Consider the following 26813-nt stretch of genomic DNA (forward strand, 5'->3'; position numbering starts at 1 on the left):
GTATATTATGATGTAGCCATTAACTGTATCAGGATGTAGTATGATATAGCAGTCAACCATGGTACATAAGAATGTAGCCATAGCCTGTATAATGATGTAGTATTAGCATTGGAATATAATGATTTAGCCCTAATACGGTATAATGAGGTAGTATGATTTGAAGAACAATCGACTAGCATGATATAATATGAAGGAGCATTGACTAGCAGTCTAACATGGTATAATATGAAGTAGCATGGACTAGCACAGTCTAGCATGGTATACTATGAAGAAGCATGGACTTGCACAAGCATGTATGAAGTATCATGGCATAGCGTAGCATGGCATATTGCATTATAACTGCTGTATAATTATAATTGGTGTATTAAGCACGCCGCACCGCGGTACAGCACCCAAAGGTGCGCTACAACACGGCTTTACGTGCTAATCAGCAGAACTCAAACAGTGTGTGGCCGCGTAGGGCAGGGCAGTGTGTAGCCTATGGCCCGGCATGGCTTGAGGCCTATGGCGAATCAAGCAGAACGCGCTCATTCATTAAAAAAAGAACTAAAAAGTTACGCACAGCATCGGTGGGCCTCCTCGTCACTCCCGTCCAGACAGTCGTCGTCCCCGTCACACTTCCAGGAGGCACGGATGCAGCGGTGGTTCAGGCATTTGAACTCATCGCTCTTACATTGCTGGGGCTCCACACCCCCAGTGGAGACTTCTGGGAAGAAGAAGAGAGGCAGGGGGGAGAAATCAACAGGAGGACATGCATTTTTTAGGTGCTTTGTGTGCCACAAAGGTCTCAGGGTTTTTGTTTCCAAGCAACAAATCCGCAGGCACAGTTTGCTATCCAGAGATCCCTGTGACAGGCAACGCGATGTGGTAATAAGGCAATGTGTGGCGTCGCACACACACACACACACACACACACACACACACACACACACACACACACACTCGCAGGCACACACACAAACACAGACTTATATATGCGCAAAAACCCACGCAGGCGGTGCACACAAACACATACACACACACACATAGACACACACCTGTACAACATAAACAGGTTTACAGTGTGAATGTGAGGTGACACACACACACACACACTCACAGGCACGCACACAAACACACAGACCAACCTATGTGCAAAGACCCACGCAGGCGGCGCACAAACCCACACACACACACACACACACACACACACACACACACACCTGTACAACATAAACAGATTTACAGTGTCGCTTAAGGAAAGACTTTTTCTGTCTGATTTATCCGCCGTTCCTACCTGCACAGGTGACATTGTTCTTCTCCAGAAGCTGGTTGTCAGCACAGGCGCAGACTCTGCCTCCTGGGATGGCGAGGCAGAGGGTACCACAGCCCCCATAATTCACCTTGCATGCATTGTCACCTGCAGATACAAAGTCTCATTCGTTTCAAGCTATATTTTAGAAAAGCCCAGTCATTGGCCCGTGTTTGGGTGCTGTTGATTTGTCTATGCTTTTGTGTTTGTGTGGGTTGGACACAAGGCAAGAAATCCAGGTCTTAAGGCGATGCCAAGTGGGCTCCACTATAAGGCGGAATCAAATGGACATCTGCGCATGTTAATGAAGGGGGATGCTTGACATTTGTATCCTCTCTTCTGGACAAAGCCAAGGAGGAAGAAATGAAAGCGAGGGAGAAAACAGCCACAGACAGCTCAAACACTGGGTCCCTTTGTCAATTTCATTTCATGCGAAACCGCCCTAAAAATGAAGCGCCTGAGCCAATGAGATAAAGCGTTCCGTTTTGTGCGAGCCAATCACTAATACTAAGAAGATTGGACAGCCAATTAATCTATTCGGTGACATAAAACATTGGAGGGTTTCGCCAGCGAATGTTTTCCACCGCGCTGAATTGAACCAGGGCTCTGCGTTCCAGCTGCTTGCCACTCTTCTGCATCGCATGCTTGGCCTGGCGCGTTCCCCGCCTCGTAATCTGCAGCCAGGCAGATTGTTGATAATGAAGCGAGAACACACATAATAATGGATGTTTTTTTTTTACCATTTTTTCTTTCATGATTTTCTTTTTACAGAGTCGTTTCATCAGAGTGGTGTAAAATTGCCCGCCAGCCGTCTTAGATTTTGTGGGCAGTGATGAGGACAATCAAACCTCCCCCGGGGGTGTCTGCTGGCAGGGCGGAGAGGGGGTGAGGTTGGGGGAGGGTGGGACTTGGCACCATACCTGCCTGCTGCGGAGACCACAAGAGGAGGAGTATGGGCATGCAGGCCTGGCCGCTGCCAGCATGCACATCCTGCACTTCTATTATCTATTCATCTAACAGCAGGGATCCATCATCATTTGTCGATAGGTCTTTGTGAAGACAGTCCCCTCCTCCTCCTCCTCCTCCTCCTCCTCCTCCTCCTCCTCCTCACCCCCAGACTTAGTTTGCCTTAATCTGGGAGAGTGCTCAGCCCAATGCGGCAGAGGCCCCTCATCACCGATGAAGGCAGCTCGGTCCATGGGACTTGAGACCGCTTGTACACCGAGATGATACACACATAAAGATATCGATGAATCTAGTTTGACAATTAGGAGTAATAGGTATAACGGTAAATGCCGGAACAGTGTTTGTTTGGGTATGGGCGTTTGTGTGTATGTGTGCAGTTAGTAAGTAAGTGCACAGCAAAGTGAGAGAAAAAGAAAGAAGGTAGTAAATAAATCAATCAATAAAAAAAAGAAATGAATGAATAAATCAACAAATAAACGAATGAATAAATCAACAAATAAATAAATGAATACATAAATAAACCAACAAACAAATAAACACATCATTAAATAAATAAACACTGACACGAATGTAGATGAAAAGACAACAGCAGACGCACATAGAGAAAAGGAGAAACAAAGAAACAAACACATCAGTACGACTGAATGAGGCGTCCGGGCACGGACCTTGCTGGCTGGGGGCGTCGTAGACCCGCAGGCCAAAGAGCGGGGGCCGCTCGCTGCGCAGCAGGGTGACGTCCCCCGAGGCCAGGTCCAGCTGGAACACCGAGGCGTTCATGTACTCCGTCCAGAAGATGGAGTCCCGGTGGTGGGAGATCCCGAATGGGTGGTTCAGCTCCTTGCCGTTGTACACCACCTTCACACACACACACACGCACACACACGCACGCACGCACACACACACACACACACAAGTACATCCGCCCATGTTTATGCAGTGTGTGGGAGTGATGGTAACATCATGAGGCAACACATAGTGCACCTCAAACCGCGGAAGAAAAGGAACCCTAGACTTCAAACAGCGAGCGAGATATTTGAACAACGCTCTGGTTATTGTTTTATTCAAACAGTATTTTGCCGAGATTATAATTTAATATCTTCACAGGAATCCAATCCTCTGATCGTTTGCATGCCCGAATGTTTGCCAAATTTCTCACGTGAGTTAATACTGTGTCTTCGGATGTGTTCTCTATCCTGGCAGGCGTTTTAATATACTTGGAGCGGTGGATTGATGGGAGGGATAAAGGCTAGGTGTGTATCTGTGGAACACAGATTCACACCTGCAGCAGTCTTGTGATGGCCGCCACTAAGTGGCTTCACCGCAGCAGCTGAAGATGGGGTTCCTTGCTGGAAGCTCATATCAAGCCATTTCCAGGGGAAAAGGGGGATTTTTTTGTGCTGATTTCCACAATATGCTTACAATTTGTATAAGACGTGAGCTGTGCCTAGAGCAGCGAAGCTCAATATTTCATGTATTTACATTTTAAACACCAGTATGGGTTTAACACTGACGCACGCTTTTACCCAACCATAAATAATGTTTGTTATAATAATAATGGTTTTACACTATTGAATAAAAGAAAGAAAGCATCATCAATATTAAACAAAGAAAGATGAATCTTATTAGACTGCAATTCCTCTACCATATCAACGCATCAGCCCACCAAGTCAAGAGTAGATACAGGCAGGCCTCGCATAATTTCCACCTCCGAAGGTGTAAGGGTCACTTCCGCAGATCAATACGTTTCCATTGCTCAGTGTCACAACAAAATCAACCAAAGCCCACAAGAGAGGAACAAGGCGTCACCATTCTGCCGGTGCCGTTGAGGTGTATCCTCTCGATGTGGTCGTAGTACGCGTCACACCAGTACATGGTGCTGGTCCCGTGGTCCAGCGTCAGGCCGTTGGGCCACAGCATGTTGGAGGTGACGAAGATGCTCCGGTTGGACCCGTCCATCCACGCTCGCTCGATGCGCCCGATGCTGTCGTTGACCTCGTCCTCCTCCCAGTCCGTCCAGTACATCCAGCTGTCGGGACGGACACGGGGATGCACGTCAGCGGGTGATGACCCACACGAGCCGGTGAATGCAAATGTAAATGCAAAAACATATCCACAGGTGACGCGTACTACCCACACAGCGATTCCCATTATTGCTATGCTCAGAGGTAAATTATACCAGCGTTATTAGGTAGAGGAGGACAGCATTTTGCGCAAGAAGAAGAAGAAAGAATGTAAATAATTGATGATCAGGAATATCGATGTCGAAGCCACCGAGATGACCTAATCTTCCTCCCTAGAGCAGAAGAGGCCCAAACAGGACAGGGGAATGGCCTTGGGCCGATCAATCTGGCCCATCACTTTGGGGGGAGCAACTGAACATCAATGCACAAATTAGTCTCTGTCCCACTGGATAGTGACTTGAGAAGCACATTTAAATCTGTATGCCTTTTGCACACCAATGGCTGCTTATTTCTAACAGGGAAAACGACATCATCTGAAAAGTGATCGTCTCAACGATTTTCATGGGATCTGTTCTCTGGTAGCAATGCTCTGGGATTTTCACAGTTTGAGTCTCCGTGACTTAGGACTGTGATGGGGAGGTGGGATGGGGGGCACTGGTTCTTACAATGATCGAAGGCTCTGCAGGGGGCCGCGCCATGGAATAGAATGATATTCAAGCATGACTGAAGCTACCCACCCCTTTCCCATCTCTCTGTCTCCCGGTACAAGTTATCCTCAGTAACCCGCGGTTAATTCATCACGGATAGGAGGACACTCACGCGCGGCGGATACAAATGCAGGCGCACAGAGGCATGCCCAGACACGTGCACACCGACAAACACGCGCACGTTTGTCGCACTACACCAAAGCACATAAGCTGACCGCATGCTTACACGACCTGACCAAAAGCCAGTCGAGTATACAGAAAATCGGATGAAGGTTTCTTTTGGTTTGTCTTTTTTCTAACCGCTCCACCGATTTTTTTCTGGAATACTTAAAGCAAAGACCCGAATGTAAAAGAGATAAAGAGAAAAGCGCGACAGAATGTTGACGTCGACCGCTGGAAATCCTTATCGTCCCGCTGCAGACTGGAGGTGACTAGCGATGCGCGAGGGAAGGGCAGGCAAGAGGGGAGAACATAGTCAAGAGATCAGCTGGGGGGCAGCATCCATGTCCCCTGAAGAAGAAAGAGGACCCCCCACTCGAGCAAGTCCAGATTGAGATCAAAGCCTGTGTTTGACGCCGTCTTCCATAGGAAACCAATCCCAGGCCAAAAGTGATTAAACCTTTGGTACAAAGGGAAATATTGTTCTACCCGCAAGGCCACGCTAATAACGTAGGCTTGTCCTCCCCGTAAAAAACGTTGGATAATATAAAAATATATACATAATAGTAATAAAAAACAACTGGATTTTAGGGCAGCTATTGTGTGTGTCTTGTTTGAGCAGAAGATAACAAAAAAGATTGAACTGGTCTGTTCGTCATGTAACTATATTGTGCTCAGCCGCTCCTTGTCTTGGCAGTAAATCCACATTGGGTGCATTAATTATATAGTCTATCCATCTCCGTAGAACCACTGAGGCCACGATAAAGGGAGATACATATCCATCGAGATCTGAATACGTTACAGATAACAGACCCTCATAAATAACCTAGATATCGCATTGAAATGTTTCCTTTCTACAGAATATGCAACAACAGAAAGTATTATGCAAATGCCCATATAGGTTTGTATGCATGCATATATGCATGACTTTGCACACACAAACACACACTGAAGGGGTACAGCTTTGTGTCTATGTTGAACCAAAAGCACAATGCTTTGTATAAGGATAAAGTGGAACATTATTTTGTCCAACCTGTTTAGGGGGTCGACCACGATGGCTCTGGGATGGGACATGTCCCCTTCCAGAAGGGTTTTCCTGGTCTGCGAGGCCGTCTCCAGTCGGGCCACACTGATGGTCTTCCTGTAGCCGTCGTTGGTCCAGTATAGGTTGTTACCGATCCAGTCCACCGAGATCCCCTCCACGTTGTCCAGATCTGTAAGAGGAGAGCAGTGTGGAGAAGAGAAAGGAAGCAGAGTGATGGGGAACAGAAGCGGAGAGAGAAGACATGCTCATGTGAAGCAAGCAACGAAAAGAGAATAGAAGAGAAGATTAGGGAGGAAGTTATTGGAGAAGAGAAGCAACAAAATGGAAAATCTGAGGAGAAAGCTGAGAACAGAGATCCCAAAAAATATGTAATTCCATGAACATTTACAATCCTGAATATTTGACAGTGACCCATTTTCATCGTCACCTTTAAAGACAGATTCATAGCAGACATCTAGTTTGTGTCGATCCACAGTACAGTACAACCATGATAGCATCTCAATCTTCCCCAAGAAAAAGGTTCTTTCAGTGCTTGGATATACCCTACTACATCACTTAAGAAAACCGAAATATCCTTCTAGAGGGAAGATCTTTCAGTGAGTCTGAGATAGAGAGAGAGAGAGAGGATCCAACGCACCATCTTTGAGTATCGTTTCCCGCCCGGTGCCGTCGATCTTCTGCCGGCCAATCAGGAAGCTGGTGGTGTCGGCGAAGTAGACGTGTCCCGACTCTGCGTGGTAGTCGATGGCCCGCGGGTTGACCAGGTCCTCGATGGGCACCATGTGTTCGTTGCTCGACTTGACGTTCAGATCCAGGCCCCGGATGACCCCCGGACGCCCCTTCCCGTAGAACAGGAAGAGGTCGTTTTTGGGCTCTGCGCGGCAAGAGACCGAGAATAGCTTTGGTTTATTTTTGTACTTTGTTTTGTTCGCCTTTTAGTTGTTTTTTTTCCCCTCTCCACACTTATTGTCAATTAATTGGCCTAATTCATCAGTGTTGCTCCGGGCATTACACCCTCTTACTAGACGCATTGTTCTTATCTGCTCGCCGGAGCCATTCCCATCCATTCACCTTAATGGAGCCTTTAACCACTGGCAGTGACAATAGCGTGCACCCTCAATCACACCGCGCTACTGTCCAGGGAAGGCAGCAAACACCGGAGCAAACAAAAGACAATGGTTATGCCGGGGCGTCACGTGGGCCCTTCGGATCTAAAGTAGTGCAGCGGTGTCTGGGCGGAAAGGCAAACAGGGGAGCTGAGACAGCTCACTGGCGGGCCCACCAGGGGAACCGCCAGCTTGGGCAAACCCTCCAGAGATCCTCCGCCCAGAGAGGGAGAGCAGGGATAAATAAAGGACGTGAGAGAGAGAGAGAGAGAGAGAGAGAGAGAGAGAGAGAGAGAGAGAGGACCCCTTCTCGCTCTCAGCCCCCTGCCCCAGGAGACTGAGCTGCTTGGGGGGTTGAGGACCACACATGCCTCACTTCAATTTATCATCTCACAAGGAAGCAATGGGGGTGGGGTGGGGGGGGGTGGGGGGGGGGGGGGGGTGTTAAGGAGAGGGGTGTAAAGCAGAGGGGTGTGGGGGCGGGGGGCAAAGTTACCCAGGAGACAATTAAGCGTTGCGAGAGACCCAGATATCAAACCCCACCCCCCATCCACCCACCCACCTCTCTGACTGGATGTATGGGGAAGTGCAAGCATTTAGCTACCAATTTCATTAGGCTGTGGGAGTGGCGTAAAAGAGAGAGATAGACACAGAGAGAGACACACACGGTAAAGAGAGAGGGGGACAGAGAAGGAGGGAGGGAGAGAGAGAGAGAGAGAAAGACAAATGAAGATAGATGGAGGGGGAGGGACAGAGAGAGAAAGAGGGACAGAGTGAAAGAGACAGAGAGAGAGAGAGAGAGAGAGAGAGAGAGAGAGACAGAGAGAGAAAAAGAGAGAGAGAGAAAGAGACAGATGAAGATAGATGGAGGGGGAGGGACAGAGAGAGAAAGAGGGACAGAGTGAAAGAGACAGAGAGAGAAAGAGAGAGAGAGAGAGAGAGACAGAGAGAGAAAGAGAGAGAGAGAGAGAGAGAGAGAGAGACAGATGAAGATAGATGGAGGGGGAGGGACAGAGAGAGAAAGAGGGACAGAGTGAAAGAGACAGAGAGAGAGAGAGAGAGGGAGAGAGAGAGAGAGAGAGACAGAGAGAGAAAGAGAGAGAGAGAGAGAGAGAGAGAGACAGATGAAGATAGATGGAGGTGGAGGGACAGAGAGAGAAAGAGTGACAGAGTGAAAGAGACAGAGAGAGAGAGAGAGAGAGGAGAGAGAGGGAGAGAGAGAGAGAGAGAGATTGAAAGACAGAGAGCGAGAGAGTGTCATCAGAACATCTGAGGAAGAAGGAGGGGGCATAAATCAAATGTGTCACAGCAGAGACAGCCCCTGCGCTTCCGCGAGGCCCCGGATCGAAATGTGTTGGGGGAGCCACACGATAATGTCATCAATTTGACGTTCTTCTTTCATTGTCAACTACACAATGCCCCCCAATTGATCAGACCGGCAACAAATGCACACAAACTTAAATCCCCATTATGGCGATAATGAATCAGGCCCCCGGCAGGTCGATGGTGAAATGTCGTTTTCTAATGGGCTTGTGTCCATTGGTGTTCCTCTTCATCACTGTCAGCCGGGGCCTGATGCCTGCACGCACGCATGCGTGTAAACACGCATGCAGATGGCCAAACCGTCCGCACGCAGCTGACTGCTTTTTATGACACGTGACCTTTTGGAGGGGAGATCTGATGATTATGAGGTGACTAATGCTGCACAGAATCGTGTTCTGCCTCGCCGCCGCTCTCCTGGCTCACGTATACAAAACAACGTTGTTTGTCGCCAGAGCGACACGCACAGCCCTAACAGGTTCAAAGGTTTGTTTACTACACAGGGGAAAACCCGACCGGAGGGAATCCTTAGGATAAAACGTTGCATACTCACTTTTGCAGGACTGTCCGTCGGCTCCGAGGCTGTAGCCCGTGCGACAGCGGCAGGATCTGGACTTGTAGCTGCCACTCAGCAGACAGATGTGGGAACATCCCCCGGGCTTTCCGTACGCGTCAGTCTCACAAACGTGGTTCCGGACTACAGACGCCGCCGGGGGAGCCGGGGGGGGGGGTGTAGAAAGACAGGGCCGCAGTTACGAACCGATCACACCATACCGGCGGACGTGTGTGGCCGGCCAGCTGGAGCATGCCGACCGTTAATAACAAACGTTCCCTTACCTTTGGGCTGAGCGAGCGCGTGGTAAACACGGATCCCTCTGGAGCTCCCCAAGCCTGCCAGCGTCTTGGGCTCGGAGGTGAGGTTGAACCTATGGATCTGCAACAGCTCTGATGTGGCGACGGGCCCCTCGGATGGATCGGAGCGGGAGCACAGGTACAGGTAGTCCTCGAACGCGGTTAATCCATAAATGTATGAGACCTGTTGCGAGATGAGGAAAAGGGGGCCTCTGATCAATTCATGGCTGATGGCACCAGAAAAAAACACTTCTCTGCTGAAATGCAAATGATGTCATAGTGTAATGTTTGTGTGAGCACACTACTTGCAGAACGTAACACTACCGGTTCACGATAGAGGAGGAGATTCTGCAATCATTCGTAACTTCATATTTTGTTCCTAAACATTGTAGTTGATATTAAAGGTTGCTGTAGTATCATAAAGTCATTGTGCTCACTTTCCTGTTGCTTTCTTTTCCAATGACAAAATACATCTTGGTCTCTATATTTTACTCTATACATTAACCTAACCGCTACAGCCCTGCTATTCTTTATATTCCCTTTCATTCCTTTTTCCTCCCGGTAACAACATAATAACCAGTATGGCACCATAAAAGGATAATCATCTGGTTTCATCTCACGCGATCTAATGTATAATAGAAAACACACGTCAGCGTAGCGGAACGAGACGCTACGGTAGAGAGTGGGCTGTGCTCCACTGGGGGGTTCACTCTCCGCCATGCTAGCTGTAGCCACCGCCGTGGCTGCCATGCAACATTTAGCCGCCCATGCATGAAGCGCCACGCTCCGTTTGGCCCTGACCACCGGGTACCCAGTGGGGCCTAACCTTAACGCAGGGGGCACTGGGAAAAACAAGAGTCGCGAAAAAAAGCGACATGGAGATAAATACACGAGAAAAACAGCAAAAGGTGCAAACTCCACTCATCCGTCACTTTCTCCAGATGTGGCCTGCTGGAGCAACGCAACACTTCTTTGTTTTGTTTTTTCTGCTCTCTCCCAGCTACCTGTCACATTTGCGATGTACGTGTTGCATAACAAGTGCTGCCTTCCTTGTCTCTTTTGCATTCAATTCTTGTTTGTGATGTATCACTTGAGATAAACTGTGAAACGGATCGAGACAAAGAGCTTTCAATTGTCTACTCAAAAATAGATTAACTATCACAGAGCATAAATTTCAAAACACTGCAATGAGGACGGGGAGGGCAGAATATTCGCTTTTAGCAGGGCTGGCCCCGGAAGACAAGCTGTCTTCAGGGTGCACTGCCGATCCACCTACATCAAACACAATGGCAGAGAACGCTGGATGAGTCTTGACCTCGTTCAGGACACAACCAGGCCTTTATCAGCAGGATTAATAGGGCTACAGTTGTTCTTTTACAGAGGCCAAGGGTTTCATAAACCTGACGCCGTGAACACCTGAATAGACAATAAGGTACTTGAGATCTCTCCCTTCTCCTTGTGAGACAGTGAACAGCCCGTCCGAGTAGGACTTTCAAAGGCTACTATTCTAAGTAGCTAATAATCTATAATTAAAGGCTTCCAAACTGTGATGACGGCTGGGGGACTAATGACTTGCGCTCGGCCGTCAAAGCCCTCCACATACATACTGCGCTCACTCCCGCCTTCTCTTTGTATCTCCCCCCCCCCCACACTCCCCCACCCACCCACTCTCATATAAAGACTCAAGAGGTTTCTTTTGTGCATAAATGAATGTCTAAACTTATCTGAAAGTGCCGGGACGAATACAGAACCTTCACACTGGTCCTAGCGACAATTTAATATATTCTAAATCAGAGAGACTTGAGAATAGTCTGGGCTTATGATTGTCTTTCTCACGAAGAAAGGAGATGGGGAGAACAAGCAAGCAAGCCCCAGTATCCCGGTGTGTATCACATCTCCTCTAGAACAGCGGTTCCTAACCTTTTTGAGGCTAAACATAATCCCGAGCAGAAGTTCAAGGCACACAGACTCAGAGATGTAGGGAACGATTATGAAGAGAGTCACACACAAATGACTTCCAATATATGTTGTTACCAATTTTCATGGCAAAAAGAAAATGCAAAAAGGGCAAACGTCTCATCAAAATCAGACAGCCCAATGCATTATTTATCAAAAATATGTGTCTTAATGGATTAAAGACGGTATTATGTGGAATGATGAATCAATAATGAGGAAATGATAAATACCACTAATTAAACTGTAAAACTACTCAATCCCTTACTAGCCTTGCACTAACCCATGTCAAGATCATGCAATGTCCCAAAACATTTCCCTCGACAAACCAGTGACTTGCCCCAAGGCACATCGGCACAAGGCCAGGGGAGCCCAGAGGCCGACCGACAACAACAACAACAACAACAACAACAACAACAGCAAACCGTGAGGAAGACCCACCTGGCTCCCCTGGATGATGGTGTGCCGGTTCCCCCCGTGGTAGTCCACCACGTCCACATAGTCCAGGTAGGCGTCGGCCCAGTACACCAGCTTCCTCACCAGGTCCAGCGCCACGGCCGTGGGCAGCTCCACGTGCTCCGTCACCAGCCGCGTGCGGTTGGTGCCGTCCATGTTGCAGCGCTCCAGCTTGGCCACGTTCCCGTAGTCGGTGAAGAACAGCATCCTGGGACGGGGAAAAGGTCAAGCAAAGCGCAGTGTTAAGCTCGTCCCCTGAGGCTGTTTCCCGCACCTTTCGGTTGTTTGGTTGTACTTCTCTAGACGCTGTGACGGACGTGGACGCTAACAATCGACTCTTTATCGTCGCCGTTGACTCGTCGAAGGAGAGGCTTTTTTCCCTGTGATGGTTGGAGTTTAAGGCGTTATAGACGAGTTATACACGTAAAGCTGCGGACACTGGGAAACTAATCAGCAACCTTCCATACAGGATTCAAACCACACCTCTTGTCAAACCCATCACAGAAGACCACTGCATTCCCTTACAGCACAGTATAAGCCATTTACGGGACATAGCATTCCTTAAAATATAGCAATGTTTATCATAATAGACGTTAAAAAGGTTCCGCAGCCATATCAATTTCAAATATATGAATGATCTCCAGCTTCATCTGCACACGCGTGGGACAGGTTCAACCCAGCGACGGCCTACGCATTCAATATCTATAGCTAACTTCCATTTGGCCTCAGGCTGCACCTAATTGATGCGGGGGCCCACACAGCAGACATTCTGCTGCGGCAGGGGCCACTTCCTCTCCCCGTATGGGGCGGGGGGGGGGGGGGTAATGAGCTTCAGCCAGTGAGTGTAAACTCGTACCTTCCATAATATGTACGAGTCAAGTCAAGGATGAGGGGAGAGATGGAGGTGATCCCGTGAACCCAACCACAGGCTCAGCAGCCCACTGCTCTGAGGAACAGGCCTCGTCAGCAGGACACCGGGCTTTACCCAGAACAGGTGCATCTCGCCGCGGCATACAAATGATGGCCGCCGCCGCCACTACAGCCGCTATGATTCCACATTCTAAGGGTGAAAAGGAGTCGGTTTTACACAGTGTTGGATAGAAAGAGTAAAAAAAAGAGCGACAAACAGCGAGAAACAAATGGTGTCTCTAATGGCCATCGTGGCGGGGGAAGCCGAATGGTTGCTTGTCTGTCAATAAAAAACCTCTCTGCAAGTCACGTCAAATCATTACACCCAGTGAAATATGAAAACCTGATCAAGGATGCTTCATACTTCAGTGTCAGGAGATAATGGGTAGGATGCAGAGAGGCACTTTCGAGGGGGTGGCGGTGGGGGTGGGAAATAATTGCGCTCTTGAAAGTGGGCCGGAGTTGTAGTCTGAAATAGGATAGAAGAAAGAATAGAAGAAAACCCTCTTCTGTGCTGAAGGAGATGAATCGCTTCACTTGGCCACGCGGACGCCACTCTAATCAAGCCGAAGCAAATGAGCCCAGAGATAACTTCAAACGACCGGGGACCTGTTGTTACCAGCCAACTACATTGTGAATACTGAATGAATTTGTTTTTTCTTCTTTTTTACTCCCTTTCAAATGAACTCGAGAGGGATGTTGTGCTGTGTGACATGTCGAGCAGGGTGACCAATAGGAAGGGGCGTTGGGAGTGTGGAGCGCTGTGCGGTCGCCGTGAACCCCACGTGGTTCAGAGGCGTGGGGGGAAGCGCACCCTGGACATGCCTCTCTGGCAAGGGGATGCTTGTCTGGTGGCTCTTATGAGTTAATGCTCTTTGCGCGCTAATTCCAACACTGTAAACATATTCTGGCTTAAGCTGAAGTATTTATGGAATTACGCCAGTAGAGGCGAAATAATCAACTAATTGACTCTTTGAAAAGCATTTAAGCTTAAATTGAAAAAAAAAATGCAGAAGTGTTTAAGCATAAATAACCTGACTGCCTTAAATTCTTGAATACATTATATTAATAATTGTAACTGTTTTTTATATTAGCTGACTGTATTTTCAGAATCTGCCTAACACATTAGAAACATTATTAAAAACAATAATTGTTCACTTGAGCCAGCTTAAAACGTATAAATAAGCCTCATATCCAAACAGGAAGCCCTCGTCTGTATCCGCTCTACGCTTACACAACTTAATTAGAACATGGGATGTTTGTGTTGATTGTGCAGCGATTTCATCAAAACTAATATGTGGTAAATAAAAACACTTATTTATTCCATGGCCCAGCCGCCTTCATTTGTGAAAAATTACAGTGCACACATGGGCCGGCTTCATCCAATCTGGGGCCGGAGGCGAGATTAGGATTTAGATAAGGCTAAAGCAGCGTTTTTTTCATAAAGAAAATTTGTATTGCAGATTTGAAACAGTCTTTAACTAAGTTGGACAGTACGAGCCACAGAAACTCTATTTTGCTTCAACAACATGTAGCTAGTTAGCTACTAAAATGGAAACGTCTACACCTAAACAGCATATTGGAATCCTTTCCTCCTCCTATTTTCTATTTCTCTTTATTTGTTGCGCCCCTGAAGGCTTGGACCTTTTCATTGTGGAAAACTTTGTGAACTCTGTCAGTCAGTCAGCAATCGCTGGCCCATCTTATGTCTCTGACATGTTTTGATGCAAACGGCAACCCATCCCTCCAATTTCAGATGAATAACTGAGGAACAGGGGTGCTAAGTGTACATCTTTCTGTCTAACTTTATTTGGAATTTGTTACCTAAGGGCATAAAATGTAAAAGTGCAACGGCGAATGGTTATTTATTTATGCTTAACCTCTTTGGGGGCAACCAGCGCCCACTAGAGGTTAGGGTGCCCTTAGGCAACCCCCTATATGCCCTGTGCCTTTAGCCGGCCCTGGATGCACTGTTCCCGGGGGGGGGGGGGTTTACTGAGCATAAGAGGAGTTTCACCGGCCAATGCAGTTCACCCCATAGCTTGAATGAATGAACATGAGGAAGAACCAGATGAAAGCCATGTAATTGTCAGTCTTGTCACTGCCACGAGGTGGTTAACCTCCACCACCTCACCGGGGACTCCTGACTAGACCCGTCCTGGATGGTACGCTTACTCTTTTCAACTCAAGGACACGGCCATACTGAAGAGCTATACAACAAAACAAACTGCATAACAGCTAGGATAAAATACTCGCACGAACGCACACGCCCACACACACACACACACGCACACACGCACACACACGCACGCACACGCACACGCACACACACAAACACACACACACACACACAGAGGGTGGTATCTATACTGCTGCCATGAGTCCTATTACTTGGAGGGATGTGAGGATGAATAGGCCCCCAGAGAAATGTTGCAGTCCGATACTGTGAGCCAGCGCAGTTCACAGCTTTGAGGGCTGATCATCATTCGAATCCAGAACATGTTTGAACTATCATGTGCTTCATGAAATTATGAAAAATGGACACTATATATAATATAATATGTTTCCTCAAACTGAGGTGATCATTAACTGAACATACATGTCAGGCAATGAGGCCTAGTTGCTCTGAAGACACCAGGAGACATTGTGGTGTTATAGGTGTTATGCTTACAAACCCCTTATTATATATCCTATTGCTACAGTGTGACCATACAATTTAATCAACCCAAAATTGTATCAATAATGCTTGCATCACAATATGCCTCAAACCTTGTACAAACTTTACCACATTAATAAACCTGGTATTAACACGGGCAGGAGTGGAAAAGGAAATATAAAGATCACAGCCGTGGTACTGATTTGAGTCCTTTTCACGACGTCTGCATCATTCTCAACTGCTTTCATGTTGACTGGCTAACCACTTAATTTGCAAGGTCCAAACCCACCAATTCTGAGATCAAAGTCCAATTACCATGAGAACATGACCCAGGGAGGGGCTATTCATCAGTCCTGAGCAGCCACAACAGGAATAAAGTAAGGAAGGAAGACTAAACGAAGCAAGGAAGGAAGGAACAAAGGAAGGAGGAACGAAAATAAAGAACGAAAGGACGAGCGAAGGCAACAAAAAGTATTGAGAGGGTGAGTGAGAGAGCGAGGAAAGAAAGGAAATAACTTGTAATGGATCCAACAGTAATGGAAATCAGTGGCGTTCCTTTTGTTTTTCACTCCATCGCTTGGGGCTGACAAGGCTCTCTCTGCCTCCCCCCCACCCCTCCTCAGAAACAGCTGTACCCCTGTCTTACCAATTAGAGGAGCGCGGAGCCCGGGAAAATGTGTGTGTCTTATGAAGCCAATCTAACCGGCAGCATGGGCACTGAGGGTCCCCTGTGGCCCCCCCACAATCCCTTTATCCACAACCATCTCCCTGCTCCACACACATACACACACGCATCTCACACACACACACGTGTGTGTGTGTGTGTGTGTATGTGTAATCGTGTATGCTTTGCACAGTTCCAAACTAACTTTCCGCGGCAACATAAATATATCTGCGCAGATGAATAATAGAGTGAGTTTGTTTGCATGTTCCAGGTCTTCTCATGATCCCCACCTCTACCAAGGACCAAGCATTTCATTGCCAGCGACTGCTCTGTAATTGTTGTGCATATGACAATAAAGCCATCTTGAATCTTGTATCTCGAGTCTTGGGTGGTCCGGTGTCAGGGGCTGAGAGATTCAAGGTTACTTTTGCAATGGCCTTACGGGAAGTGTGTGGGGGGGGGGGTATTAAGGGGTTGACATGACATGACAACCCCTTAATACAATTAGGGAAAAAGTGGGGTGCTCGATGCTTTTACTGTCACACTGTTTGCCCTGTGAATAGTCCTTGCACTGCTGTGAGCTCCGGTGTTGATACTTCGCCTCTCTCTCTCTTCCTCTCTTTCCCTTCCTCTCTCTCTCTCTCTCTCTCTCTCTCTCTCTCTCCCTCTCTCTCTCCCTCTCTCTCGGCAAGAGGAGCCTCATTAAAAGACAAAAATGAGAGAGGGCAGGGAAAGAAAAAGACGCACAGGAAATGTGTTGAAACGAAGCTCTGTGTGCCTTTCCTTGTAGCCTCATGAATATAATGGCTCTGCTTCAGTATTGGAGTTTCCCCGCCTCGGCACACTGGGAAAATGAGGAGGACGGAGAGGCCTTTTAGCGGCTGCTGATGCCGAGGAGAATAATCAGGCGGGCATTTACTCCGTCGCAGAGGATCCGTCCTTCTCCGGCGGATGTGCGGCACTAAAATCACTTATGCGGCGCCGCCAACGCTACGTCTTTCATCCATCACGGCTCCACCTGTCTCGGGGAATCTCTGAGAAGCCATCAAACCGCCGCGCCATCACACAAGTTCACCTTAGCGTGTGCTGCTGAAAGCTGTAAAAAAAATGCTTTGGAGTGTTTGCAGTTCTTGCATTTGTGTGCGTGTGTGTGTGTGTTGGGGGGTGTCTGCATGTCTGTATGTCTGTTTGTTAGTGTCTTGTCAGTGTGTGTCGGTGTGTATTTGTGTGTGTGGGTGGTTGTGTGTGTACGTGTGAGATGGTGTGTTTGTGTATGTGTGTGTCGTTGTGTGTGCGTGTGTGTGTTGGTGACGGTGTCGGTGTGTGTGTCGTGTGTGTTAGTGTGTCTGTGTGTGTGCGTGTCGGTGTGCGTGGTTGTGTAGATGTATACCTGTTGGGGACTCTCGGCACTGAGCGGGTTTATTTTGTTCGGGAGAATTCTTCATTGTAACGTCCTGCAGGGGGTTGAGTGAGTCTGCGGAAGGCTGTGAGGAATCGGCACCGTCTAATGAAAGTCTAGACCGTAGGGGCCTTCTCGCGACATCAGCCAGCGCTCCCTCGAAAGGCATTGCTCAAAGGGACCCGGGCCTCTCTGGGAGGGGGCGGCGAGGAATCGTTTAAATTCCTCCATTGTAGCGCGGCTAAAAGGCTCCACGGCAAGGGGACGGGTACTATGGGTAAAAGTAATTTGAAAGTCAGACCCACTCCCCTACGTCTCTTCTACCTCCCCCTCCATCTCTCCGTCCACTTCCCCCTTGTTTTCGATTACAGGATGAGATTATAACATGCAGCAAAAAAGGCGCATGAAAACAAAGCAAGCAGTTGGAGGGAGAACAGGCCTCCCGATGAACAAGACATCATGTCCGTTTCATTTGGAAAGCCCGGAAAGCAGTTTCAGTCTCTGAGGTTCACAGGGCCGCATTATAAGGAACCCCTTAACTCCAAGCCCTCTAAAGGACGATGGAAACTCCTTCACATCAGGAGAGAACCCCCTTTCAAGGAGCCTAGAAAGATATCCCTCCTTCCAGGGGGGGGTAAGGAGAGCCATAGCTGAAAAGATAATACACCCACCCTGGATAGGTGGTAAAGCCCCTTCTTGGTCAGAGACGGGGGATAAGGTACTGGATGAGGAAATGCTAGCACACTATTGTGTGGCAAACTCCAAGGGGCCTATTTTGAAGTTAAACTGAGACATTCTCACACAACTATTTCTTAACTTACCTTCACTGTTGCTAATTAAACACAAAAGCTGAACTGTTTTCATTGCAAAAAAACATTATCTTCTTCCTTCTTACGCTTCTTTATTTCCACCTTGTTTTAAGCACTGTCAAGTCACACCTTTACATTGTCATTTTCAAATCTTATAGCCAACCCTTGCTTGTATAACAGTTCCCTGTATATATGTCATATCATTTGATAAACTCTCAAAAAAAGCATAATTTCAAGCACACAAGCCTTCCTTACACATTAGACTAACTACTATCTAACGTAACACCTAAACCTTCAAATCTAAACCTTACCCATGCCTGGGTGATTCCTCAGACACTATATCTTATACTGCTTAGTTTATCTATATATATATATATATATATATATATATATATATATATATTTACACCTAGTCTGGATCGTCATGTAGCCGCACATCTTTACATTGCCACCACAGCCCAGGGATGTGTCAGCCTTGGCCCCCCACCGGGGCTGTGTCTGGGCTGTGTGAGGCAGAGAGGCAGGGGAGCGGTGGTCAGACGGAGCGGGGCTCACCCCATGAGAGGATCCAGGGCCACTCCTTTAGGATTCACCAGGTCCAGGTGCAGGATGGTGACGCATGTCTCCCCGGCAGAGGAGCACACAAAGATCCTGTCGCTGACGCGGTCTACGAAGTAGTAGTTGCCCGTCAGCCAGTCTATAGCCATGTATTCCACGTCTGCAGGAGGAGGAGACACCGCGGGTATCACAGTCAATGTTTTTTGCAAAGGCCTGTCGTTTTTTAAGATATTCTCAAAGATCACACAAGATTAGATAAGGCAGACAGAGAGGCAGACAGACTGACACAAAGTCTGATACATATACAGATATATATATATAACAGACAGATTGTCAGACATTCAGACACAGATAAAATCACAAATAGACCCATAGATAGCTATGACAGATAGCTAGCATCCTACACTGACCCACAGATATGACAGACAGATGACAGACAGACATAACATCCTACACTGACCCACAGATATGACAGACAGATGACAGACAGACATAACATCCTACATAAACCCATAGATATGCCGGCCTCCAGATAAGCGAGGAGGCCGGCATATCCCCAGATAACCTCAGTCTCCAGATAAGCGAGGGGGACAGGCCAACGTACTATGCATGCTGTGCAGCGTCTTGATCTCCTGCTCCTGCGTGAAGCCCCTCAGGTTCCTCATCTTGGCGCAGCGCAGCTGTCCGGAGGTCTCGCCGGCCAGCACCCAGCAGGCCGTCCCGGCGGCGTGCCGGAAGTCCAGCGCCAGGCTCCCGTTGGTGTCCAGCGAGCGCAGTGGCTGCAGCCCCGAGCCGTTGAGCTGGGTGATGGCGATGCGGTCCGATCCACTCAGCAGAAGCACAGGGGGGCTGTCTCCGGCGTCTATAGCACATGGAGGGGGAAGGCCATGATACGTTTGTGTGTGTGTGTGTGTGTTGTGTGTGTGTGTGTATGTATGTAGGTGCAAAAGGGGGAGCGGGCTTCTTAATGTGGGCAATCTCATAACTCCCGCACAACACGGCAAATTTATTCATGAGTGTGATTATTGCATTATTGAATGCGTCTTCCGTGATTAGATTAGCCCCAGCCCGCGCCTCTCATTGGAACTCACACAGCAAATTAAGCAACATGCGAAGAGGGCACGTGGAGGACAAGCCCGGAGAGGAGTGTGTGTGCACCCCTGTCTGTGTGCATGTGTGTATGTAAGTATTCTCCAGTATGTATGCTCTGTGTGTGTGTATGTGTGTAGGTGTGTGTGTGTGTATGTTTGACTGCACGCTCGCGTGTTTGTGTCTATGTATGTGTATAGGTGTGTGTGTGTGTATAGGTGTGTGTGTGTGTGTGTATGTGTGTATTCGTGTGTGTGTTTGTTTGTGTTGTTGTGTGCGGTACATGTGTGTGTGAGTGTGTGAGTACCGGTGTGTGTTTGTGTGTGTATGGCTGTTGTATGTATGTGTATGTGTGCTCGCATGTGAGTGTGTATTTGTGTGTGGCTCCCAGTTTCCCATGTGTGGGGAGCCATGGAGGGATGGGGCTCAGTAAAGTTGACATAACCTGCTTTAAGGACTTAATTGAGCGCACGCACCCGGGGTGCACCCTGAAATCCCCCTTTATTTATCCTGATCTCCGCTCAAGTTCAGGATAGGTGCTGCTCTCCTAATATGGGCAATAAATCAGTTTGTCTGCCCACAAAAACAACTTCCCTCATGCTCCTGAATCAACTGGTAGAGAGCATTCACAAACACACACAAGTAAAGTCAGAAAGCACACACACACACACACACACACACACAGGCGCCTTGGAGCCACACACACACACACATACACACAGAGAGGCACGCACAAACACACAGACACAAACACACACACACACACAGCGCACACACACACACACCCACAGGCGCCTTAGAGCCACACACACACACACACACACACACACGGTTGAAACAGTGCTAGTGGTTTGGCCAAGCTCGTGTGAGAGCTCTTACTGTGTCCAGGAGTAAAACACTCAGAAATGTTTAATATTACTTTTTTTTAGAGGCCTTTTAAAGCCATTTGAGACTAGATTTGATTTTAATCAATGTGGGACATGTTATGGTCAGTGAAAATATTAAAATAAATCTTAATCATAATTCATACTTTATATTTTGGTCATAAAATCGATAAGGATTCTTGGCGTGCCTTCGGAGGTGCTCTACCACCAAGGTAGTATAAAGTTAGACATTTGATAACGGTACACAAAAAGAGAGAAAAGTATTAATAAATATTTTTTATAAAACCATTTAACCTAGCGGAAAGAAACGAAAGATTAAATCAAGACAAAATCCCAAAAAGACTATTTGTGCCGTAGAGTACTAACTCAAATCTAGCGGCGAACACCTTAATATGTTTTTCATACCCTACTGCATCCCATCAAGAGGCCTTAGAGAGCACTATGTAAAATTTATATTCATGAGTTTTTACAAGTAATGCTAACCCCATAGTTATCCCTGCACTGCAATCTTTCTCTGCTAAATTAATATTAATGTGTGTGAGCATGGGGTTCAGTTAAGTTTATGGGTAATCATATTCGGTTTATTCCTGGTAGGACACCAGTCACGTTGATTAAAAGCAGCATCGTTGTCGTTCTCCCCAGCTAGGTGTTCTGTGCCCGCGGCTATTTTCAACCCATTTGCGCCACAGTGACAGTAACCCATTCCCCATTCCCCCCCCGGCGCTCATACATACAAAATACATATTTCACCACACATCTCAATGGACGACCCAAACACACAAACACACACACACACACACACACACACAGGTGTCGCGAGGTGAGTTTTTTCCGTAGCAACACAACGCTACGGCCTGTATCGCGCGCTGTGTTCCCATGTAGGGTGTTCCACTCACAGAGCCCACGGATTCGTTCACAGCCCCGGATATTAACATAAATCAAGGTGACACTGGGCATTGTCTCCACACAAAACACTCCAGACTGCTCCCACTTAAAGCCTTATGCTCATTAATTTTATCATTATCCCAGGTCCGGACAGCGTCCAACCCCCGGTTCTCCGTGTGTGTGATAGATGCGGTCACGCAAACACAACATTCATCTTCAGCGTGCAGAAGAAACCCGCAACCGAGGGGGGGGAGCCAAAACTGAAAAAAGAAACTTGTGGTCTGGTCGCGATTGCCTCAAGCGATATTAATAGATACGGCGAAGGCGGTACACGCTATGCAGATGATTATGTTGTTCTCCTCTGGTGCAGGAGTGCCGCGTCTCACCTTGTTTGGCTCTGCAGGACACCCTGTCAGCCTGCAGGATGAATCCCTCCGTGCAGCTGCATCTGTACGACCCGTAGGTGTTCATGCAGGTTTGGCTGCATGCGCCATACACGGCGCATTCATCATGATCTTATGGAAAAAGGGAAGAGAGTCATTTGTAACGAATTAGGTGTGCTCAAACATGACCCAAATACATAAAGTATACTTAATATGGCCTCACTGTGGCACCTCGTATATAATTACTTTATAACGAACAGGCCTTACTTGGGAGCTAATTTATCCCCTACTCGCCAACTGCTGGTCTTGTTCCCCTCCCCCCCCCCCCAAAACAGGATCAGATGCCGACGTTTCTTCCCTCTGCTTTTCATTGTTTCAATACATGTTCTCGTTTTCTGTGAATTGTTTGCCCGTGTACAGACAGACTGCCATGTCAAAAGAACCATCTCAAAAATCTTTGTGTAATGAGATCATGGGATTTCTGAGGCAGGCAATCAGTTGGCGGACAGAAAAACAACTCTTTCCTCGGCTGGGTTCTCCCTAACCTTTCAGACCACTGTCTCCGCATTCTATATTTAATCTCTCTTCTGGAGATTTCTCAGGACTTTAACGAGCTGGTGTTAAATTAATCTCTAGCCTTGAAGGATCGTCAAGGATCTTCAAGTCATGGCGGACAAAAGGAAAGTGAGAAAGACAGAGGAAAAAGAACAAAAAATAAGAACAAAAGAACAAAATAATGAAAGAGAACAAAAGACTGTATCAAAGAATAAAAGAAAGACCCAGAGATGTAGAGAAAAAAGTTATAGGGAAAAATATGTGTATTGTGGTATTATGTGTTTGTGAGAAAGTGAGAGAGGGAGAGAGAGAGAGAGAGAGAGAGAGAGAGAGAGAGAGAGAGAGAGAGAGAGTAAGAGAGATAGAGAGTGAGATGGATAGTGTTTGTGTGAGAGTGTGCATGTGAATGCGTGCGTGCGTGCGTGCGTGCGTGCATACGTGCGTGTGTGTGTGTGTGTGCCGGACAGCATGGGGCAGGTGCGTTCATTGAAAGGCACCACCAACTGGCCTGCTGATGAGGCCTACCTCTACAGCTGGTGCCGTCATCTCCCACCTCGAAGCCGTCGGCACAGAAGCAGAAGGTGCCGTTCCTCGTCATGACGCAGCCGTAGCGACACCGGAGCTCGTGGCACGCTGACAGGAGCTCTGCAGGGGGTCCGGAGAAGACAGAGAGAGAGAGAGAGAGAGAGAGAGGGAGAGAGAACGGAAATATTAGGCCGATAGCATTAACTTTCTGATTTTCTTCAGTATCCTTGTCTTTGTTTTCCTTGTATATTTGCCTGTTGCTCCGTCATTATACGGCATTTGAAAGTCTCATGCATCAAATGTCAATCATTAGCTGAGAAAATTGGGGGGAAAAGTCACGTGAAAACAATGACACCAAAAAAAGAAAAGGCCTCTCCATACGGAAACGTTAGCTTGTGACACTTTAGAGTTCTTATTGCCTTTGTGGCGCTTAAGAGGGAAGAAATACTGCGGGGAGAACGTCACGGTTATGAAGAATATTATTAAACCAGGACTTCAAGTCGTTTGTGTAATACATGACTCATAGCATGCAATGGAATGAACCGTTTCCAAAAAGAGCGTGAACTGAGGAAACTGAAGAAGATGTAATTATCCTGCATTTCTAAAGGCTGAGCGTTAGAAGTTAGTCGCTGGGCCTTTCTGTTGACTCAAGCCTTCACAACAAACATATCTCCAAGAGCACAAGGCCCAACTTTACCGACAGCAGGCGCTTTGATGTCTAGAATTGATTGACGTGGACATGGCTTCTACTCGAATGAATTAAAATAACAGCAACATACTTATTTTTGGCGTGATAACACTCAGCATGTCGTTTATTCTCTGTCATCTGAGACGTACGGTTCTGAAGCTATTCATTGTCAGGGAAAATGGAACAAAGACCAGCAAATTACAGCTGTTGATAAACACATCCCCCAGAAGTAGCGACATGGCTGAGAGGCCTCGAAACAAAGACAAAGTTTTAATTGCACAAAGACAGATGTAAGACAGCCGAACGTAAATTACTGTCAAGCGCCAGCCCAGAGGATGAAGGACTGCATTTGTTTATCAGGGATGTCATTCCCAGGCCATCTATGATGAGTAACCACAGCCCACTGGTTCATTCTTCAAGCCTGTATTTACACATTGTATCAGTGTGGGCTTCGCAACTTACAAATCCGGAGTTACCTCTATTTAGCAGGAATAACAAAACCCATTATTGGGTGCAGATCCATTGTGATCTTAATCCGAGGTTTAGTAAGCCCTAAAATGTGTTTGATGTTGACTTAATAGAGAAGAAGATAAAGGAAAAAACGTGAACGTTGCTGTGTACTGCATCTGTGTTTGCTCTCGACGGGATTAAATATTGACATTTCTATCTTGCCTAGTGCAAACAGCCGTTCCAGGAAGATTACACTAATTTAAAGATTTCTTTGCATTCATATAGGGTGGTGCATAATGGCCTTTGCAAGAATTCCAAAAAGAATAAATAGTCCTATATATATGAAATAAATATGTAGTGTAAGAACTTGACATAATGAAGACAATTAAAATAATTTCTTGTGTTGCTGGAAATTATGTATCTTGCAGTATTCTAGTATAAGTAGTATTCCATTTATTTCATATATAATTGGAATAATTACAATCAAATAAATTGTGAGGAAAATTTATCTTAGTCAACAAACCTGTCTTTTACAGAGTGCATTAGAACAAAGGTGTGATTTCAATTGGCCTAATATTGTTCACATTCAGGAAAACCACATTAAAGCTGCACTGTAACCAGAACAGCAGTTTACTATCTGTAGCCGGAAATAGTTGGTAATACTGTATATCAGTTTTTTGGTGTCATTCCCGGACAGCTCTGTGTTGTACTGCCTTGCCAGTTGTGAAGTCACTGGTTAAAGAGGTAGTGTACTAGCCAAGACATATAGCATAGAAGCATTCATGTGTGGGCATAAATAACTAAAAACCCAAACACCACCATTTCATGCATTGAAAATAACACCTTTTCAAATTGTGAGTTATGAGCTAAATTTAACGCAATGGTTTTGTTCACAGATAGCACCAGCAAGCACTTGTAGATTTGCTAAATTGCTGCATTCACTATGTAAGATTTAACAGAAAACATTTTGAAACATACATACATACAATAATACAAATGAATATCTTAATTACGCCATCAGTGAATTAATGCATGCGTTGAGTGAGACTTAACACAAGGATGGAGACTGCTCGACGAGATTCGGATACCAATGTCTTCTTTCACCGGCAGTGTGCTACACGGCTGTCAACCCTAATAAGTGCGGCTGAGTAGCTTTTCATTTGTCTTTCCCAATTATTATCCACATCAGATCGGAGAGCATCACCACATGTCTGGCCCCATATGCCTCAGCGAAAGGCGTGTGACACACATGCTCTATGCCCTATGTGCGTTGGCCCTCAGAGACTTTAGCATTGTCAATCACACACACACACACACACACACACACACACACGCCCTGTTTGGTAACAACTGTGGCTGAGATAGCCGGAAGCATGCTACTTGAACAAGGAGAGGTTCACACTAATCCTAATGGATCTGCTGCATACAGGTGCAACATGGTGGGCTCCTGCTCGTTCATGCAAATGTTCACGAGCACAAAGGCACACACATTTACATACAAAGATACTGGATACTGTGTGAGCAGTATGGGCTCAAATGGACAGCTTCGACGTGAAATGTGTTTATAGAACGATAATATACAGTTAATATGAGTATTTAAATGCGGCTTACACTAAGGTTTAAACACCCAAGCCCTTTTGGCATTTTAAAGACGGGCCGAACACAGGGATGCGAAGCATGTCCGTTGTTAGGCAGATCTGTGTTTTTACTTTGCCGCCCATTCATTATCGATGACACCTTGAGAGAATGGGCCAGTTAATGGTTTAGAGCGGTCAAAATGCTTGAAATAATAGCTTTCGGCGGTACTCCAGAAGGCGACGTACGGAGTCTCCAGCTGTATTACCGCGTATTCGGTCCGCTCGGAATGAAATAAGCCCCGATATCACTCAAAGTCAACAAAAAGACACATTGGAAATCCCTGCGAGACAAAAACACAGGCCCCGACGCATTAAGCAACGCAGATGGTACCGGGCTCTAACGTATAACAAATGCGGTAGTGTTTCACTGTCAACGCGAATACCAGAAACGGCTTGGCAGCGGCAGAGCGGGGGGGGGGGGGGGGGGGGGCGGTGGATCCCGGACTAAGGAGTCGGTTCGCTCACATCTGGCCTAATTATGGCTTCCCCCGTGGCCTTTGGGCCCAGACGGCCAGGCCGCCTCTTAGCCAGCCTCTCCATTTGCACTCAGGCCTTCTAATTAATGGACATACGAAAATTAAGATGCTGACCCAGCATTTGAGGAACAAATCCAGAGGGTGCTGAGGGACTTTCAAGGAAATGCCGGATAAAGTACCCCGTTCCCAAATTAGCAACTCTAGCTCTTTTTTTCTGGTTGGTTTGTATGGCTGGTACCATTCTTCTGGGTACGCTATACTCCGGGTGGCAAATGAGACACGATTGATGCCGGAGACGAAACTGGGACATTAATGTAATTCATATCTCTCGGGGTGAAACATTTCAAGCACTTCAAAAGTGAACATGGGGTAATACTGAGCACATAAAGCACTGTGCGAACACAGTGCATTAAGCTAAATAAATGTTGGC

At 47.0% G+C, this 26813-nt stretch overlaps 1 protein-coding gene across 1 annotated transcript in view; it reads right to left on the minus strand.

Annotated features, from left to right (window-relative positions):
- Positions 1 to 26813, minus strand: part of lrp1bb (low density lipoprotein receptor-related protein 1Bb) — a 226681-nt gene that overhangs the window by 111354 nt on the left and 88514 nt on the right. Inside the window, exons 4-16 of the mRNA XM_079731578.1 lie at positions 23133 to 23252; positions 22056 to 22184; positions 19416 to 19673; positions 18809 to 18971; positions 11802 to 12024; positions 9393 to 9591; positions 9109 to 9252; positions 6767 to 7003; positions 6118 to 6298; positions 4064 to 4283; positions 2923 to 3112; positions 1277 to 1399; positions 563 to 706 (exon numbers count right to left, since the gene is read on the minus strand). Of these exons, the coding sequence (XP_079587704.1) occupies positions 563 to 706; positions 1277 to 1399; positions 2923 to 3112; positions 4064 to 4283; positions 6118 to 6298; positions 6767 to 7003; positions 9109 to 9252; positions 9393 to 9591; positions 11802 to 12024; positions 18809 to 18971; positions 19416 to 19673; positions 22056 to 22184; positions 23133 to 23252 (2331 nt within the window). The remainder of the gene's footprint in view (positions 1 to 562; positions 707 to 1276; positions 1400 to 2922; positions 3113 to 4063; positions 4284 to 6117; positions 6299 to 6766; positions 7004 to 9108; positions 9253 to 9392; positions 9592 to 11801; positions 12025 to 18808; positions 18972 to 19415; positions 19674 to 22055; positions 22185 to 23132; positions 23253 to 26813) is intronic.

Source organism: Pollachius pollachius (genome assembly GCF_949987615.1).
Source record: "Pollachius pollachius genome assembly, chromosome: 3".
Lineage (NCBI taxonomy): Eukaryota > Metazoa > Chordata > Actinopteri > Gadiformes > Gadidae > Pollachius > Pollachius pollachius.